The 21,563-nt window shown below is 51.3% G+C and overlaps 3 protein-coding genes across 3 annotated transcripts in view; 2 read left to right on the plus strand and 1 right to left on the minus strand.

Moving 5' to 3' along the window:
- The window catches only part of LOC121861906 (putative glutathione-specific gamma-glutamylcyclotransferase 2), an 87,402-nt gene extending 78,539 nt beyond the window's left edge, over positions 1-8,863 (minus strand). Inside the window, exons 1-3 of the mRNA XM_042359794.1 lie at positions 8,791-8,863; positions 8,462-8,610; positions 467-502 (exon numbers count right to left, since the gene is read on the minus strand). Coding sequence (XP_042215728.1) covers positions 467-502; positions 8,462-8,610; positions 8,791-8,863 — 258 coding nt within the window. The remainder of the gene's footprint in view (positions 1-466; positions 503-8,461; positions 8,611-8,790) is intronic.
- Positions 8,864-19,140: 10,277 nt separating this feature from the next.
- LOC121861907 (zinc finger BED domain-containing protein 5-like) lies at positions 19,141-19,551 on the plus strand. The gene has a single exon (XM_042359795.1). It carries the CDS (start codon positions 19,141-19,143, stop codon positions 19,549-19,551), a length of 411 nt encoding a protein of 136 aa, XP_042215729.1.
- Positions 19,552-19,568: 17 nt separating this feature from the next.
- LOC121861908 (zinc finger BED domain-containing protein 5-like) lies at positions 19,569-20,792 on the plus strand. Its single transcript, XM_042359796.1, has one exon. The coding sequence runs from the start codon at positions 19,569-19,571 to the stop codon at positions 20,790-20,792; it is 1,224 nt and encodes a 407-aa protein (XP_042215730.1).
- Positions 20,793-21,563: the final 771 nt, after the last annotated feature.

Here is a 21,563-nt window from a genome sequence, read left to right on the forward strand (position 1 = left end):
AGGTTATATCAGGTTGGGTTATGTCAGGTTAGGTTATGTTAGGTTAGATTATGTCAGGTCAGGTTAGGTTATGTCAGGTTAGGTTATGTCAGGTTAGGTTATGTGTCAGGTTAGGTTAGGTCAGGTTAAGTCAGGTTAGGTTATGTCAGGTTAGGGTCAGGTTAGGTTAGGTCAGGTCAGGTCAGGTCAGGTTAGGTTAGGTTAGGTCAGGTCAGGTCAGGTTGAGTAGCCTATGCACAAACACTGATCCACAATAATTCTCCTCTCAACCACGACATATTGCAACTCTCTCTCAAAGGTAAAGTGAATCAGGTACACCAACAGTAACAGTAAAACAACAGTAACACATAACAGTAGACAACAGTAACAACAGTAAAAAACAGTAACACACAACAGTAGATAACGGTAACACAACAGTAAACAGTAACATACAACAGTAATACAACAGTAACACAACGGTACTTACATTATGCTCCTCGACCAAAGTAGCGACCCGTCCAGGCTGTGAAAAGACAAACAAGTGATCAATGATGGGCCTGTGTGGGGGTGTGATGGGCCTGTGTGGGGGTGTGATGGGCCTGTGTGGGGGTGTGATGGGCGAGTGTGGGGGGTGTGATGGGCCTGTGTGAGGGTGTGATGGGCCTGTGGGGTGTGATGGGCGAGTGTGAGGTGTGATGGGCCTGTGTGGGGGGTGTGATGGGCCTGTGTGGGGGTGATGGGCCTGCGTGGGGGTGTGATGGGCCTGTGTGAGGGTGTGATGGGCCTGTGTGGGGTGTGATGGGCGAGTGGGGGTGTGATGGGCCTGTGTGAGGTGTGATGGGCCTGTGTGGGGGTGTGATGGGCGAGTGTGAGGGTGTGATGGGCCTGTGTGGTGTGATGGGCCTGTGTGGGGTGTGATGGGCCTGCGTGGGGTGTGATGGGCCTGTGTGAGGGTGTGATGGCCTGTGTGGGGTGTGATGGACCTGTGTGGGGTTGTGATGGGCGTGTGGGGTTGTGATGGGCTGTGTGGGGGGTGTGATGGGCAGGTGTGGGCTGTTGTGGGCAGTGTGGGGTGTTATGGGCAGGTGTGGGGGTGTGATGGCCTGTGTGAGGTGTGATGGGCCTGTGTGAGGGTGTGATGGGCGTGTGTGGGGTGTGGGATGGGCGTGTGGGGTGTGATGGGCGTGTGGGGGTGTGATGGGCGGTGTGGGGGTGTGATGGGCGTGTGTGGGGGTGTGATGGGCGTGTGTGGGGTGTGATGGGCCTGTGTGGGGTTGTGATGGGCCTGTGAGGGTGTGATGGGCCTGTGTGGGGGTGTGATGGGCCTGTGGGGTTGTGATGGGCCTGTGAGGGGTGTGATGGGCCTGTGTGGGGTGTGATGGGCCTGTGTGGGGGTGTGATGGGCGTGTGTGGGGTGTGATGGGCGAGTGTGGAGCTGTGTGGGCAGGTGTGGGGTGTGATGGGCCTGTGTGTGTGATGCATGGGGTGTGATGGGCGTGTGTGGGGTGTGATGGGCAGTGTTGGGGGTGTGATGGGCTGATTGGGGGTGTGATGGGCCTGTGTGGGGTGTGATGGGCCTGTGTGAGGGTGTGGATGGGCGTGTGTGGGGGTGTGATGGGCGTGTGTGGGGTGTGATGGGCCTGTGGTGTGATGGGCTGGAGGGGTGTGATGGGCGTGTGTGAGGGTGTGATGGGCGTGTGTGGGGTGTGATGGGCGTGTGGGGGTGTGATGGGCCTGTGGGGTGTGATGGGCGTGTGGGGTGTGATGGGCGTGTGTGGGGGTGTGATGGGCGTGTGTGGGGTGTGATGGGCGTGTGTGGGGGTGATGGGCGTGTGTGGGGTGTGATGGGCCTGGGGTGTGATGGGCCTGTGTGGGGGTGTGATGGGCGTGTGTGGGGGTGTGAGTGCCTGTGAGGGGTGCGTGGGCCTGTGTGGGGGTGTGGGCCTGTGGGGTTGTGATGGGCCTGTGAGGGGTGTGATGGGCCTGTGGGGGTGTGATGGGCGTGTGTGGGTGTGTGATGGGCCTGTGAGGGGTGTGATGGGCCTGTGTGGGGGTGTGATGGGCCTGTGTGGGGTTGTGATGGGCCTGTGAGGGGGTGTGATGGGCCTGTGGGGGTGTGATGGGCCCTGTGGGGTTGTGATGGGCCTGTGAGGGGTGTGATGGGCCTGTGTGGGGGTGTGATGGGCCTGTGTGGGGTTGTGATGGGCGTGTGTGGGGTGTGATGGGCGTGTGTGGGGGTGTGATGGGCAGTGTGGGGCTGTGATGGGCGAGTGTAGGGTGTTATGGGCGAGTGTGGGGTGTGATGGGCCTGTGTGGGTGTGATGGGCCTGTGTGGGGTTGTGATGGGCGTGTGTGGGGGTGTGATGGGCGTGTGTGGGGGTGTGATGGGCGTGTGTGGGGGTGTGATGGGCGTGTGTGGGGTGTGATGGGCGAGTGTGAGGGGTGTGATGGGCGAGTGTGGGGTGTGATGGGCGAGTGTGGGGGTGTGATGGGCGAGTGGGAGTGTGATGGGCGTGTAAGGGGGTGTGTGTGTGCATGGTTTGATTTTGAAATTACACCAGACTGTAGCTAGTTTGTACCCAACTCATCCCGTGAGCAGTGGTAGTTGCACCCATAGCACAAAAAGATTCAGAGCAGAGACAACGGGTGTTTATCAGACCCAGTGGTCAGGATATTGTGGCGATGAGGTAAGATTATTTTATTGTTTGTTTAGTTCAGTACATAGAAGTTGACTTAGCTACTAGAGGCCAAATAATGATAAGCTTTAGTATATCGGCTATCTTACATCACAGATAAAGTGCTGTGTCATTGTATACAGTATTGTGGCCATATCTCACAGACACTTAACATTAGTCTTGTTCACATCTGCCTGAGGAACATACTGCCAGAGGTATATATCCCTAACCCGAGTCTAGCGGTTACAACATCTTGTAATCTAGTGATCTTGTTACTTCTACTTATACATGTTTTATGATACATCATCTCATAGTAAACAATGGATCGACTAGATGCCTGTTACCTTGTCTACTTGCTTTAAATTCTCAAGTTTTTTTTCTGATTACAGTTTTAAAGTTTTGTTAATTCCCAGTTGTACTCAACATTGTCATTGTTGGACGCGAGTTTACTCGGGCATCAACACTATCATGTTGACTGATGCATATGTGAGAGGGATCCACCCCAGATCCTGATACCCCCGTCAACAAGACACATGTGTGTCTGGCTCCAGGGACAAGCAGCAATCTGAGTTTAGGTTATCAAGAGTAAGTAGTGAGGATAAGGAGTCAGTGATGACGAGACTGTGTGGCAGTGTCTTACAAGTTTCAGGGCTGTGGTATGATAGTTCAGTTTGTAGAGTGGATGACCAGTTACTAATTGTAGCTCTTCGCTATTATATTACCGTTAGGCTGAGTGCAGACAGCACTTCAGCCCTCCACAGACGTTAAGAGAGCCGTTAGTGTAGATGGTCTGTGATGTTTATCAGTCTGTAGGTTGTGTGTGTTCAAGATCTCATACGGTGGTGTGTTGGAGATAAGGTTATGTGGGTCAGTCGTTTAGGCGGGTATGGGTGTTGTGATGTAGAGGAACTGTCCGCCAGGGTGGCAGGAAGCGCTGCTGTGTCTCAACTTGGTACAGATGGTCTGGCCTATTTTTCTCCCAGAACAAACAAACAGACAAGTGATAAAGACTAAGAATGATAAAGAAGGACAGATAAATAGGACAGAGTTGAATCTATTCATACATTAGCTGCCCATGCATACACCATAAACACAGTCATACATAAACATGCACACAGGTAAACATTCACACTCAAGCTAGCAAGCTGAAGTGTACTTCCTGTGAAAAGAACACCTCCTTTGACAACACTGCCCAACTTGAAGAATGAGAAGAATAGTGAGTCATACCAATTTAGCACTAAAATGGTAATATAAGAACATAAGAATGGAGAACTGCAGCGGGCCTATTAGCCATACTAGGATCCAGTTTAGACCAACCTATTGCTCATATAAGCATCAACCTATATTTTAAGCTATTCAGCGTATTCGAGTTAATGATGATATTTGGTAACTTGTTCCAATCATCCACTACTCTGTTTCCAAACTAGTGTTTACCTATTTCGCCCTAAATCATTTGTCCAATTTAAAACCATTGTTACAGAGTTCGCTCCTGGTTGGATAGTCTGAGTACAATTGTCCCCTTTGTTTAGCCCTGACTTCCATTTATACACCTCCTATCAGGTCGCCCCTCTACGTCTCTCGAGGAGTGCAAATTAAAAGATGCTTTAACCTGTCTCTATACTCAAGGTTCTAATGCCCGGATTAGTCTTGTCATTCTCCTCTGAATTCTTTCAATGATTCTATATCCATCCGTAATACGGTGACCAGAACTGAACGCATAATCCAGGTGTGGTCTCACAAGCGCAAGATACATTTTAGGATGACCTCGCTAGTCTTGTAACTAACACTCCTTTGTATGAACCTCTCTCTGTCCATATAATCAGTTGCCTCTGAAGATGTCTTGAATAGACAGCTAAGGTGCTCCGTTGTTTCCCTTTTCGTGTGATTTTATCAAGATATATATATATATATATATATATATATATATATATATATATATATATATATATATATATATATATATATATATATATATATATATATATATATTTCATTAGCCCAATAAAGCACGCGGACCCTACATACAATCAACACCACCATTGATACGGGTAGTCCCCATTAGAGTTCACGGCGCCAAAAGCTCCTTTAACAGGCTTTGTGAAATATAACAAAGTCTAGGAGTGCTTTTAATATCCTGGTGGTCAGGGTGGTTTCCCCGGTCAAAGTCATAGCTCGTGGGCTGTGGGTTCGAATCCTGGCAGGTTGAGTGTTGATATATTGTGTTGTCAAAGTGTACAAATTATGTGACTTTTTCCTGTGGATACTGTTCAAAACACACAGCCACACCCAGACAGGGTAGTGTACTTATGGTATACATTAATTTTAATAAAATTGTTTAATACAATAGCATAATACTTTAATAATACAGACAACAACAACATGCTGGTCTATTACTAACAATTAAAGAATATATACAAGACCTCATCACTGTCATATAAAACGATTAATACTATCTGCTATCCTCATTACATTACTCCAAGCTACTAATTCCACCCCTCAGACAGGCTCCAGTAAAGCTAATGATCATTTTACCTATGTCGGCGTTTGGTTCTATAAACAGTCAACACCTCTAGTTCTGTCTCTCTACAACTGGTGATGCAAGATCACTGACCATTGACTCTGTACTTCAGAACCTTTTTTCCTCCATTCTGGTCATTCTTCATTAAGATGGAGTAAGAGAGGGCGCCTCCAGAAGAGCATGTTTGAGCTGGTGAGGAACAAGGTTTGAGTAAATGGTCAACGGCAGGAAGTGTAATGGTGCGATGGAATTCCTTGGGGTAAACTGCTGGTATGTTAGATCTATGAACTTCCCTTCTGTTTATACTGCACGATTTAGGGCATCGACTGATTCATCTATGCCAGTACTAACCACCATGATCTATTTCCAGGTACAAATCGATAAATTGACATCATACCAAATAAACAGATATATTTACTATTACTGACTTTGTTCAAACACGTGAATATTTTACACTTACAATTATTATTAACATCAACTAGACAAATCCATGAACTATCAGATACCGCAGCAAACAATTGTATGAGGAAACACACACACACACACACACACACACACACACACACACACCAACTATCATAAAAAATGATGATTTGTATAGTAACACTGCAGTCAGGTTCCACCCATCCCGGTCAGGCCCATCCATATCCTCTCCACGGTCCCGCCATGTAAGTGTACATTTGGCTTGTTGATGGACAATAAATTATACTGTCTATCCTCAGTGATACCGACATGTAAATAATATGGACTAGAAATAATGCCAAACCCTGTATAAGGACCCTTCTTTTTAGGGCCACAGGCACATTACATGTTTAGAAGAGGTTGACGTTAATTGTTCTTTGCACTGGGTACCTAGTTCTTTAGTGCTCATGGGGCAGCCTAGACGATGTTTTTTTCCTATCTTGCTTTGATGGTCCATGTTTGCGGTTACCAGCTTGTTTGTTGAATACTTTACTTTTCTCAGTGGAGATAATAGACCAGTGTTCTCACAGGCTGACTGTACATGGTTCAGGGTGGTTTGTATTACGATGAGTTTAATATGTATAAGAATGTCATCTGTAGCTAACAGTAATATTGTATATAATTGCACCACCACATTTTACTGTAGGACAACACGCAGCTACAGTACACCACCATTCTTGGTGACTTAAACCTTACCTTTGACAGTGGAGATAGGTTTTATTTTATAACGAACTAACCAAAACGGATATTTACAGTAGGTGTGACGGAGTGTGACGGGCGGTTTAGGTGTGTGTAGGTGTGACGTGTGTGGTGTGTCGGGTGTGTGACGGGGTGGAGTGTGTGTGTGACGAGTGGTGACGGTGTGAGTGTGTGGTGTGACGGGCGTGTGGGTGCAAGGTGGGTGTGACGTGAGGAGTGTGACGGGGCTAAGTGTGTGAGTGACGGGCGTGGTGTGATGGAGCGTGTAAGATGGGAAGGGCGGTGGATGACGGGAGCGTATTGTGGCTGTGACGTCTTTTGTGTGATGTAACGGGACCATGTGGGGTGACACGGCGATGTGTGGGTGTGACGGAGATTATGTGTGGGGTGGATGCGGCGTGCATGAGTGGGTGGACGTGGGGCGTGGCGGGAGGTGACGGGTGTCAGTGACTAGGTGTGGTGTGATTGAGCAGCTGTGGGTGACGGGGTGTATGTGTGGGTGTGACGGGGTGCATGTAGGCGCTATGGGGTAGGTGTGACGATTGTATGTGTGGCTGTGACAGGGTGTAGGTGTGGGTGTGACGGTGTAGGTGTGGGCGGACGGGGTAGGTGTGGGCGTGACGGGGTGTAGTGGCGTGACGGGGTGTAGGTGTGACGGTGCATGTGGGCTGTGACGGGGTGTATGTGTGGGTGTGACGGGGTGTATGGTGGGTGACGGGTTTAAGTGTGGATGTGACGGGTGTATGTGTGGCTGTGACGGCGAGGGGTGACGGGGTGTATGTGTGGCTGTGACGGGTTTAGGTGTGGTGGACTGGTGTGTGGGTGACGGGTATGTGTGGGCGTGACAGGGTGTGTGTGGGCGTGACGGGGTGTAGGTGTGGGCGTGACGGGGTGTGTGGGTGTGACGGGGTGTACGTGGCTGTGACGGGGTGTATGTGTGGGTGTGACGGTATGTGTGGTGTGACGGGGTTTAAGTGTGGATGTGACGGGGTGTATGTGGCTGTGACGGGGTTTAGGTGTGGGTGACGGGGTGTATGTGTGGCTGTGACGGGGTTTAGGTGTGGGTGTGACGGGTAAGGGTGTGACGGGGTATGTGGGTGTGACGGGGTGTATGTGGGTGTGACGGGTGGTGTGGGTGTGACGGGTGTATGGGTGTGACGGGGTATGTGGGTGACGGGGTGTGGGTGATGTGGGGTATGTGTGACGGGTGTAGGTGTGGGTGTGATGGGGTGTATGTGGTGGGTGTGACGGTGTATGTGTGGTGTGACGGGGGTATGTGGGTGTGACAGGGGTAGGTGGGTGTGACGGGGTGTATGTGTGGTGAAGGGTGTATGTGGGTGTGACGGGTATGTGTGGGTGTGACGGGTGTATGTGGGTGTGACAGAGGTATGGGTGTGTGGGGTATGTGTGGTGACGGGGTTTATGTGATGATGGGTGTATGTGTGGCTGTGACGGGGGTTTAGTGTGGGTGTGACGGGGTGTATGTGTGGTCTGACGGGGTTTAGGTGTGGGTGTGACTGGGTATGTGTGGGTGTGACGGGTATGTGGGTGTGACGGGGTGTATGTGACGGGTGTAAGTGTGACGGTGTAGGTGGTGGAGTGTAGGTGGTGTGACGGGTGTATGTGGGGTGTATGTGTGACGGGTGTATGGTGGGTGTGACGGGGTGTATGTGTGGGTGTGACGGGTATGTGTGGGTGAGCAGTATGGTGGGTGTGACGGGGTGTATGTGTGGGTGTGACGGTATGTGGGTGTGACGTATGTCCACGTGCATCACAGGAGCCCAGGTCAGGATGTACCCACACACACACACACCAGGTCACCTACTTAAACACCAACAACCTACCCTGCCAGTTTTGGTCTGTGATTGGTTGTTTGGTGATGGAGATAGGGTAGGAGGTGGGAGGTAGAGAGACATAGGAGGTATATTAGTCCTGCACAGTAAAGCACTAGAGTCCTCCATCGATCTGCTCCAGACACGTTGCCGGTGTCGCCAGGAGCCTCCTCCAGGGTGTGGTGGGTGGTGTGGAGTGAGCACCACCTTCTCCACAACCTCTACTCCACACATACTCCACAAATCAAGTTTAGTTTTAGTGATGAAATAAGGAAAAGAACGAGGCAGTGTCTTACCTTGCCAGGACCCCTCGGTGGGTGGAGTTGCCCTGCCAGAACCTTCTCACGTAGTGCCTGATGTACCCGACAGCCGAGGCGCCGAATTGGAAGCCAGGATGCCAGCAGAGGGATCCATAGCCGAACACCCAGAGGCTTTCGTCTCTTGACTGCCCATAGCCAAACACACACACACAACAACACGACCGTTGATCACTTTGTCTCAGTAGGAAGTGAGCGGGACCATCCTCTGGACCGGTCCTAGGCTCGGTCAAGCTCGTTTTCAACCTGTTTTGGGGCGAGGAAGAGTGTGAGGGCAAGGGTGTTTGGTGTAAAGCGAGACCCAATACCCTGTGAGAGACCCGCCAGCACCATAACACAACACACCATCAGCTGTCTTAAACCCGACCTATTTCCTGGCATCGTGCTGACGGTGACGAGTGTCCAATTTTACTCAATATATATTTTTTCCCTACATAACTCATTATTTTCTGTACCCTGCCTTATTACACCTAATTCCTTATTTGACATACTACAAGTGAGTATTTCAAATGCATTGCAGAGTGTCACAAACGTATTATTAATTTATATTTAAATACGCGAATAAGCAACGTCAGCCCTCTTGGACTTTCCTGTATTTCTTGACGTCACGATACTCGCTCATCTGAACCAATAGAAACTCGCCTCAGCGCTCGGCTTAGTTCTCATTGGTTAGCGACGACCTGTACTGCGTTTGCGTATGATGCAATCTTGTTAGGATTTTCATTGAGGCTCACAGGACATGAGAGATAAGGTGATGAAACGTTGATGCAGACAAGGCTGAAGAAACGACCACGGAGTGACGGAGAGAAGAAAGGTAAACACAACACCAATAAGGATAATAATAGTTAACGGCCTTGGGGGGCAGGACTGCCAGAGAGTGAGAGTGAAGGCACACAGTTACTAACGGTAAAAATAATAACTGGCAACCTTAGTAACGCAGAGGGAGGAGGTGCGACGATCTCCACCACCACCTCCACCACCACTACCACCACCTCCACCTCCACCACTATAACCACCACCTCCATCACCACCTCCAACACAACCTCCACCTCCATCACCACTCACCACCACCTCCACCTCCATCAATTCTACCACCACCACCACCACCACCACCTCCACCTCCACCACTCAACCACCACCACCACCTCCATCACCCACCTCCAACACAACCTCCACCTCCACCACCACCACTACCACCACCTCCATCACCACCTCCACCATACAACCACCACCTCCACCTCCATCACCACCTCCACCACCACCTCCACCTCCATCACCACTACCACCACCTCCACCTCCATCACCACCTCCACCTCCATCTTCACTACCACCACCTCCACCTCCAACAACCTCCTCCACCACCACCTTCACACCACACCATCACCTCCACCACTATAACCACCACCTCCACCTCCATTACCACCTCCAACACAACCTCCACCTCCAACACAACCTCCTCCACCACCACCTTCACCACCACCATCACTCCACCACTATAACCACCACCTCCACTCCACCACCTCCATCACCACCCCACCCACCCACCCACCACCACACCACACACCACCACAACCCTCCACCACCTCACCTCATCCACCCACCACCACCTCCATCACCACCCCCTCCACCATCACCAACTCCTTCCCACCACCACCACCACCTCCATCACCACCACCTCCACCACCACCACCCACCTCCACTACCTCACCACCTCCCCACCACCACCCCATCACACTCACCACCTCCATCACTACCATACACCTCCACCATCACCACAACCCCTACATCTCACCTCACCTCACCCAACATCACCTCACCACCTCCACCACCACCATCCACCACCACTTCACCACCTCCATCACCACCACCTCCATCACCACCACCTCCACCACCACCACCACCTCCAACTCCCACACACTTCACACTCACACTCACCACCACTCACACTCCACCACCACCTCCACCACCACTCACCTCACCTCACACCATCACCACCACCACCATCACCACCTCCACCACCCTACCATCACCACCACCTCCATCACCACCACCACCTCCACCACTCACCATACCACCATCACCACCCCCTCCCCAACACACCCACCACCTCCACCACCTCACACCAACCTCCACCATCACCACCCACACTCCACCACCAACCACCTCCACCACCACACCACCATCACCACCACCTCCACCACCACCCACCACCACCACCACCTCCACCACCACACTCCACTCACCACCATCCTCCACTCATCACCACCACCCCACATCACCACTCCACCACTCACCACCACCTCCACTCACCACCATCCACCACCACCACCTCCACCACCACCACATCATCACCACCACCCTCACACCATCCCACACCACCACCACCTCCTCCACTCACCACCACCTCACCTCCACCACCACCACCACCCACACCACCATCCTCCACCACCACCCCACTCACCACCACCACCACCACCACCCATCCTCCCACCATCACCACCACCACCACCTCCATCACCACCACCCACATCACCTCAACCTCCCATCACCACCACCTCCATCACCACCACCTCCACATCCACCCTACACCACCACCACCACCTCCATCACCACACCACCCTCCACCTCACCACCCACCCTCCATCACCACCACCCACCCCACCATCACCACCACCCTCCATAACCACCACCACCACCTCCATCACCACCTCACACCACCTCCACCACTACCACACACTCCACATCAACTCACCACCCTCCATCACCACCACCCCACCACCACCACTCCACACCATCACCACCTCCTTCACCACCACCACCTCCACACCACCACCTCCAACACCACCTCCACCATCACAACCACCACCTCCATCCCTACCACCACCTCCACCACCACCACCACCTCCACACCACACCCACCCCATCACTCCACCACCATCCACCACCACCACCCACCTCCACTCCACCACCAACCTCCATCACCACCACCAACCTCCATCACCACCACCACCCCTCCACCACCACCACCCACCTCCATAACCACCACCCCATCCATCACCACCTCACCACCATCCTCCACTCACCACCTCACCCTCCACCACCACCACCACCTCCATCACCACCACCTCCACCACCACACCTCCACTCCACCACACCTCCATCACCACCACCACCTCCACCATCACCACCATCACCATCACCACCACCCATCCTCCACCACCACTACCACCACCACCCACCCCTCACCATCCACCATCACCCATCCCACACACCACCTCCACCCACCACCATCACCTCCCCCACTCCACTACCCAACCTCCACCACCACCACTCCCACCACCACCACCACCTCCATCACCACTCACCACCATCCCACCACCACCACCACACCACCACCACCTCCATCACCACCTCCACCTCCCATCACCACCACTCACATCACACCACCACCATCACCCACCACACCTCCACCACCACCTCCATCACCACCACACCACCCTCCATCACTACCACCTACATCACCACCCCACCTCACCCCATCACCACACAACCACCCCATCACCACCTCACCCTCCACCACCACCTCACCCACCACCATCACCCACCACCACCACCACCATCACCCATCCACCACCCATCACCACCACACCTCCACACCACCACCTCACCACCTCCATCACCACCGACACTACACATCACCACCACCTACCACCATCACCACCACCTCTCCATCACCACCATCCTCCACCATCACCACACCCCCCACCACCACCCTCCATCACCACACAACCTCCACACCACCACCCTCCACCACCACCACCCTCCACCACACTCCACCACCACCACCCTCCCATCCCCACACACCACCACCATCACCACCATCCACCACCTCCACCTCCACCACCACCTCCACACCACACATCACCACCCACCTCCATCACCACCACCTCCACTCACACCACACCACACCACACCTCCATCACCACAACCTCCACCACCACCTCACCTCCCACCATCACCACCACCTCCATCACCACCACCACCTCCATCAAACACTACCACCTCCACCCACCACCCTCCACCCCACCACCCCTCCAACCCAACCACCACCCTCCACACAACCCCCACCACCACCACCTCCACCACCACCCACCTCCATCACCACCACCACCACCATCACCACCATCCCCATCACCACACCCACCACCACCACCACCACCACCACCACCACCTGCACCACACCTCACCTCCATCCACCATCACCCCTCCACCACCACCAACCACCAAAAACCAACACAACCTCATCACCACCACACCACCACCAACCACCACCCACCACCACACCACCACCCCCACCACCTACCACCTGCAACCCAAACCACAACCTCCACAACACAACACCCCCAACCAACCCCATCACCACCACCACCACCATCACCACCACCACAAACAACCACCACCACCACCATAACCACCCCCACCACACCATCACACCCAACACACCAACCACCACCAACCACCACCACCACCCCCACCCCAAACCAACTCCCACAACCTCCACCACCACCACCACCACCACCACCAACCACTATCACCCACAAATCCACCACCACCACCACCTCCATACCACCACCAACACAACACAACCTCCAACACCACACCACCACCACACCCACCACCCCCACCCAACCACCACCACACCACACCAACCATCAAAAACCACCACCACCACCATCACCACCTTCACCACCACCCCCACCACCCCACCACCACACACCACCACCACCTCCACCACACACAACCACCACCACCACTCCACACCACCTTCACCACCCCACCACCACCACCACCACCACTCCCACCCACCACCACCACCACCCACACCACCACACCACCACCCACATCACCCAACAACCTCCACCACCAAAACAACCACCACCACCACCACCACACCACACCAAACTCCACCCCCACCACCACCAACACCCACCACCCACTCACCACCAACACAAACCACCTCCAACACAACCACCACCACCACACCACACAAAACCACCCTCCACCCCACCACCACCCTCCAACACCACCAAACTCCAACAACCAACACAACCCCACCCACCACCACCACCTCCACAACACCACCCTCCCACCACCACCACCTCCACACCACAACCACCCACCACCACCACCTCCAACCACCCAACACCACCACCCACCACCACCACCACCACCACCAACATCACACCACCACACTACAACCCCACCACCCCCACCTCACCACCACCATCCACCTCCACACTCACCAACCACCCCACAACACAACCTCCACACTCACAACCACCCATCACCACCCCACACCACAACCACCACCACACCACAACCACCACCCCAACACAACCATCAACCTCCAACACAACCTCCACCACAACCTACCACCACCCTCCAACCATAACCACCACCTCCACTCCACTTCACCACCTCCAACACAACCTCCACCTCCAACACAACCTCCTCCACCACACCACCTTCACCTACACCGCTATAAATCCACCACCACCCACCCAACACAACCCTCCACCACCACCCCACCCACCTTCCACCACCCCACCTTCCACCCTCACCACCCACTCACCCACCACCATGCAACCACCACCACCACCCACACACCACCACCACCAACCCACACCACCCTCCACCACCACCACTCCACCTCCACCACCATGCAACCCCACCTCACCTCACCACCCACTACCTCACCACCACCACCTCCACTCCACCACACCTCCACCACCACCCCACCCACCCAGCATCACCATAAATCCCACCACCTCCAACTCCACTCCATCTCACCTCCCACCTCCACCTCCACCACCTGAGCAACCACCCTCACCACCACTCCACCACCACCACCACCACCCACTCACCACCTTCACCACCACCACCTCCACTGCACCATAACCACCACCACCACCTCCACACCACCCAACACAACCTCCACCTCCAACACACAACCTCCACCACCCCACCTTCACCACCACCATCACCTCCACCACCATAACCACCCTCACCACCCACCTCCATCACCACCCCACACTCCACCCACCCCCACATAAATCCCACCACCACCACCCACACTCACACCTTCACCACCACTCCACCCACCACCTTCCACCACCACCACCTCCACCACCACAACCACCACCTCACCACCTCCATCACCTTCCACCACCACACCACATCATCCCACCACTATAAATCCACCACCACCACCTCCCACTTTCACTCACACCTCCAACACAACCTCCACTCCAACACAACCTCCTCCACCACCACCTCACCACCACCATCACCTCCACCTCACTTCATAACCACCACCACCACCCACACCACCACCTCACCACCTCCATCACCACCTCCACCACCACCCACTTCCACCACCACAGCAACCAATCTTTCACACCCACCTCCACCACCACCCACCTCCACCACCACCTCCACCCACCATAACCAATGCACCACCACCTCCCACACCACCTCACCACCACCTCCACATCACCACCTCCACCACCACCACCACTCCACCACACCATAACCACCACCAAGACTCCACACCACTCCAACACAACCTCCACCTCCAACACAACCTCCTCCACCACCACCTCTCACCACCACCACCACCTGCACCACTATAACCACCACCACCACCTCCATCACCACCACACACTCCACCACCATAACCACCCCACCACCACACCACCACCACCCCACCACCACCACACCACCACCCACACCACCACCACCACCCTCCACCACCACAACCACCCACCAACCACCACCATCCTCCAACAACAACACCACCCTCCAACACATCACCACACCCTCTATCACACCACCACCCACCACCACCACCACCAACCTCCACATCACCACCACACCCCACCATCACCACCACCACCTCCACCACCACCACACCACCTCCACCACCATAACCACCACCACCCACCTCCATCACCATCACCCAACATCACCTCCACACCACCACAACCACCACCACCACCACCATCCATCACCACCATACCAACCACCACCATCACCTCCACCACAAACCCACCACCACCACCATCAACACCACCACACCACCACCTCACCACCACACACCAACACAACACTCCACCACCAACACAACCATCCTCCACACACCACCACCCACCACCACCACACCACCCACCAACACCACACCACCACACTCCACACCACCACCACCACCCAACACACACACCTCATCCTCAACATCCAACACAACCTCCCACTCCACCACCACTCACCACACACACCATCACCATCACCACCTCATAACCACCACCACCACCCCACACACCCACCACCACCACCTCACATCATCGCTCACTGCCCTCCATCATCACCTCATTCATCATCGCCTCACCACCTCCATCCATTCCACTACGCTCATTCTCCATCACACGCCTACCCACACATTCTTCCATCACCATCATTCAACATCATCATCACCATCTTCATCATCACCACAGTTCCTCTGTCAGCCACCTTCACCCTCCATCACTACCATATTACATTATCACCACTACACACACACTCATCAGTTCACCACACACACCTCACCACTCCCACATCATTGTTCTCATCATCACCACCATCATCACATCACCTTCTGATCACCACCACCTATCACTATTCACCTCCACTCAACATATTGTTGGAAGAACAGCCACCAATCTCTGCTCATCACCTTTCCCATCACTGCCTGCTAATACACCACCCTCCATTACCACCTCCATCATCACACCCACCTACGATCTCATCATCACCACCGCCATGTTTGACATTAACACTGATTCTCCATCACATCAACACTTCATCATCAATATCTCTTCCATCGTCACCATATCACCACGCCAGCATCACCACGGTCTCTCCATCATCACCACCATCCTCCACGTCACCACCCTCCATCACCGCGTCTCTCCATCATCACCACCATCGTCATCTCCATCACACACCTCCATCATCACCACCACCTCCATCATCACCAACACCATCCTCCATCACCACCACCATCCATCGTCACCATCCTTCCATATCAACACCATCCTCCATCACCACCACCATCATCACCACCATCTTCCATCACCACTACTATCCATCGCCATCATCCTACAGTCCTACACCATCACTACCATTCTCCATCATCACCACCATCCATCGCCACCACCATCCTCCATCAACACCGCCCTACACCATCACCACCATTCTCCATCATCACCACCACCCTCCATCACCACCACCCTCCATCATCACCACCACTCTCCATCATCACCACCACATCCATCATCACCACCACATCCATCACCACCATGACCCTCTATCATCACCACCCTCCCTCCATCATCACCACCGCCCTCCATCACCACCACCCTAACATCACCACCATCATCTTTCATCATCACCACCATCCTCCATCATCACCACCCTCTGTGTTGGTCATACAATATATATTTATACATATATTAGTTCTTGATTTGATAAGTGGCAATGGTGAAGTAAACACTTCGTTGGTTTTGTTTTATTGTAGAAAAATATAGTTTCACAGGTTACTGAGTTCAGTTGAGAGTATATTGTACCTTCTCTGCTGAGGGAAATGTCTTAGTACACTTTTATGGGAGAGCACTAAAGTGAGGTGTTCACTGGATAACAGGTGATATGATAGTCTCTCTCTTTCACCAAGGAGAGGGAGTTGTCAAGCGTTCCTCTCAGGATGTTGTTGTTGAAAAGTGTTGACCCAGCTTGACCTCGCTCGCTCCATGGAGGAAATGTCAACTCACCAATTGATTCATACTCATGAATGAATAACTTGGTGAATACATGGGTAATATATTTTTGGGTAAATATTTATATAATGCAAATTTTGCTGTTACACCGCTCGGTCACCTCCAACCCATGTCCTCATAGATTCAAACCTAGGTGTACCTAACCTTGATACAAAAAGGTGTGCTTAGCTAAACTTTTTCGTCGTTTATATGATTTTGCAATTCCTTCCGAAAAGTTTTCTTAGAAACTATTGTGTACCTAGAAGATATCTTCCTATAACAAATTATCATAACAATCAAGGAACTGATAAATTTGATGGTAGGTATAATAAAACCAGGTAGGATTATACCGGAAGATAAGTATAAAGGAAGAGAATCATGTAACTCAGGAAACTGTGTCTCATTAATATAAGACAGGAGGTTAAGCTTATCAGAAACAATATGGAGATTTCTGAAACTTATATTTAAGGGAAATGGTATGGGAATCAGCACAGAAGTAATATTTGTGACAAATGCAAGATGATGACGAGTAGGCAAGGTTGTTAGCGCATTACTGCTAATTTCACCTTAGTCTGGTGCAATATGATAACCTTCTACCATTAAATTTTCGACTACATCCTGACATATAAGTATCACACTGGTTTGATTCGGGAAAAAGAAATATTTCACCTTATTGACATGTGCGTGAAACACTAACCTATGTGCTATTGGAGTGTATACACATTACTGTAGAGCTGTAGAGGCATTAGTTTGTAACAGAGCTAATTCACATGCAGCGTCCGCGGCCCGAGTGAATGCGAAAGCATACGTCGGACAAACATGCAGATGCAAATATTTTGATTTACAATGATTTAGGACAGTGGTTCTCAACCTGGGGGCCATGGCCCCCAAAGGGAGCCACGGCAAGAATTTAGGGGAGCCACGGCGAGCTGTTATAAATTGTACGTTTCCAAATAATGTTGGGAATCTGAATTAAACAAAACGTGTATTACTTATTTTGACTTGGCAGAAGAGAATTTTCATTCTTTTTTTGTCATTTTGTTTAATCATAACAACAATACAATTTTAATATTTACATACTCTGATACAATTTTTTTTTTTTTTTTACGGATTATTTAAGATTTCACAGGTCCCTGTCTGTGTGACAGGCGCTGGACCGAGCTGCTCAACTGACTTGTTCAGTACGTGTTCGTGTGTCATCCCTTTGCAAATGGTGATAGGACCGAATGATCTCAGACTGGCCTGGAATACCATCACGAAAACAGTGGAGTGTATTGTCTCTGAACCATATATTGTGTTTGAGCTTGACTCAACCGTAATATACTCCATAATTGGTGTTACTTATTTTGTTTCATAATTCATGCGTTCGCTGCTTTACGTGGGTGAAATATTTGTACACTTCCTTTATTAATTATTTCCTTATTTATTGGTGCCATTGTTGTTCATACTCATCCTTTACTTATATGATCCTACCATTTTTAGTGCTAAATTGGTGTGACTCACTATTCTTCTCATTCTTCCAAGTTGGGCAGTGCTTGTCAAAGGAGGCGTGTTCTCGCTTACAGGAAGTACACTTCAGCTTGCTAGCTTGAGTGTGAATGTTTACCTATATGCATGTTTGTGTATAACTGTATGTGTGCTTTATGTGTGAGTGCATGGGCGTGTTATGTATGTGAATGTGTGTGTGTGTGTGTGTTTTCCATTCTAACTCTTGTCCTATTTATCTGTCCTTCTTTATCATTCTTTAGTCTTTATCGCTTGTCTGTTTGTCTCTTCTGACATTCTGTCTTCTTTATTTCCTCTAGATTTGTGATGGCTACTAGTGTTGCTAAGAAGCGGAAGTACATCGATGGATACATTAACTACGGATTTACATCAATCCTCGCTGATGGCATTGAGAAACCTCAGTGTGTGCTGTGCTTCAAAGTGCTGGGGAACGATTCTATGAGGCCACAGTATGCGGAGAGAGACACCGATTTCTACAGGCGCCATGAACGGAGTTTGGGAAAACAGAAACTGGACGAGAGTGGTGCTTTCCAACAACAGACCGTAAGTATAGTTGAGGCATCATACGAGGTTTCCCTCGAAATAGCAAAGCGAAAGAAGCCCCATACAATTGGTGAAACTTTAATTAAGCCATGTGCTGCAAAAATGGTCAAACGGTTCTTGGAGAGGCAAGTGAACGTAAAATTCAACAAATTTCCTTGTCAAACGATACAGTGAAACGGAGAATTAATGAAATGTCAGATGACATAAAGGAAAAAGTGATACAGGAGATCAAATTATCTCCAACTGGTATGTTTGCAATACAGCTGGATGACTCAACGGACGTGAGTTCTTGTGCACAGCTACTCGTGTTTGTTAGGTATGTTTTCTTGTGTGACATCAAGGAGGAATATCTGTTCTGTACACAGCTTGAGACCACCACAAACACTGTAGATGTGATGGAAAAGCTGTCTTCTTTCTTCACAGCTAACAGGATCAGCTGGGAAAATTGCTGTGGAGTCTGTATGGATGTGGCTCCGGCGATGCTGGGATCAAAATTCGGTTTCCAGAAGCGTATCAAGGAAGTAGCTCTGAATGCCAAGGGGATCCTTTGTATGATCTATCGTTTTGCACTGGCGTCGAAAACTCTCCCTGATGAACTTTGCAAGATCCTGGAGGCAGTGGTCAAGTGTGTCAACTTTGTGAAAGCTGGGGATCTGAACTCTCGCTTTTTCCAGAACCTTTGTAGAGACATGGATTCAGAGCATGAAGCCCTCCTCCTTTACTCCAAAGTGCGCTGGCTTTCCAAGGGCAATGTTGTGAATCGAGTGTTTGAACTTCGGGGAGAGCTTAAGTTGTTCCTGGAAGTGCAAGGGAAAGATGATCTATTAAGTCACTTCAATGAGGTGTTGTGGGAGCCACGTCTTGCATATTTAGCAGATATATTTGAGCAGCAAAACAGGCTGAATCTCAAGCTGCAGGGCAATGACAGAAATGTGTTTCACCTCATGGATTGTCTTAGTGCATTTCTTGCCAAGCTCCAGAATTGGCAAAGGAAAGTCAATGCAGGAAATGTTGCCATGTTTGAGAATCTTTCAACTGTTCTTGATGAGAATGAAGATCATCTGCTTGACCCATCACTCAAACCTGAAATCACTCAGCACCCGAAATCCTTGGAAAATGAGCTCAAAAAGTATTTCCCAGAATTCGAGGAGGAAGATGGGAAATTGGTGAGGAATCCTTTCTCTGGCACTCTTGATATTGCTACCATTCCCAATGATGTTCAAGACGAATTTCTTGATCTCAAGAATGATTCTGCTGCCAAAGATCTCTATGAAGAAAGATCTGACTGTATTCTGGTGCTCAATGTATCAGTCATATCCAAAAGTTGGCGAGATTGCACTTCGAGTCCTCTTGCCTTTTTCAACTACCTATTTATGCGAATCTGGTTTCTCCACCCTTCTACATATAAAGAGTAAAAGCAGGAACCGACTGGATGTGGACCCGGACATGAGATGTGCATTGTCAGTGATACAACCTCGGATCCTCATGGAGGATGGTGGTGGTGATGATGGGGGTGGTGATGATGGAGGGTGGTGGTGGTGGTGATGATGATGGAGGGTACTGGTGATGATGGAGGATGGTGGTGATGATGGAGGGTGGTGATGACGGCGGATGGTGGTGATGATGGAGGGTGGTGGTGGTGATGGAGGATGGTGGTGATGATGGAGGGTGGTGATGATGGAGGTGGTGATGGAGGGTGGTGATGATGATCGAGGGTGGTGATGATGGAGGATGGTTGTGATGAAGGATGGTGGTGATGATGTTAGGGTGGTGGTGATGGAGGGTGGTGGTGGTGGTGATGTAGTATTGTGGTGATGGAGGATGGTGGTGATGATGGAGGATGGTGGTGATGGATGGTGATGATGATGGAGGATGGTGGTGATGATGGAGGGCAGTGGTGATGATGTAGGATGGTGGCGATGGGTGGTGGGGGTGATGGAGGGTGGTGTGTGGTGATGGAGGATGGTAGTGGTGATGGAGGGTGGTGGTGATGGAGGTTAATGGTGATGATGGAGGTTAATGGTGATGGAGGGTGGTGGACATGATGGAGGATGGTGGTGTCGTGATCCCAATATCCTTTATACCTGGGGAGTGAAACCTACCCCAAATTATCATCATATACAGGAACAAACAGTTGGAGTAAGTGAGTCACAAATGGGAAGATAATTAAATAATTCAATTTATGT

Source organism: Homarus americanus, unplaced genomic scaffold, assembly GCF_018991925.1.
Source record: "Homarus americanus isolate GMGI-L3 unplaced genomic scaffold, GMGI_Hamer_2.0 scaffold58361, whole genome shotgun sequence".
In the NCBI taxonomy this organism is placed as follows: Eukaryota; Metazoa; Arthropoda; class Malacostraca; order Decapoda; family Nephropidae; genus Homarus; species Homarus americanus.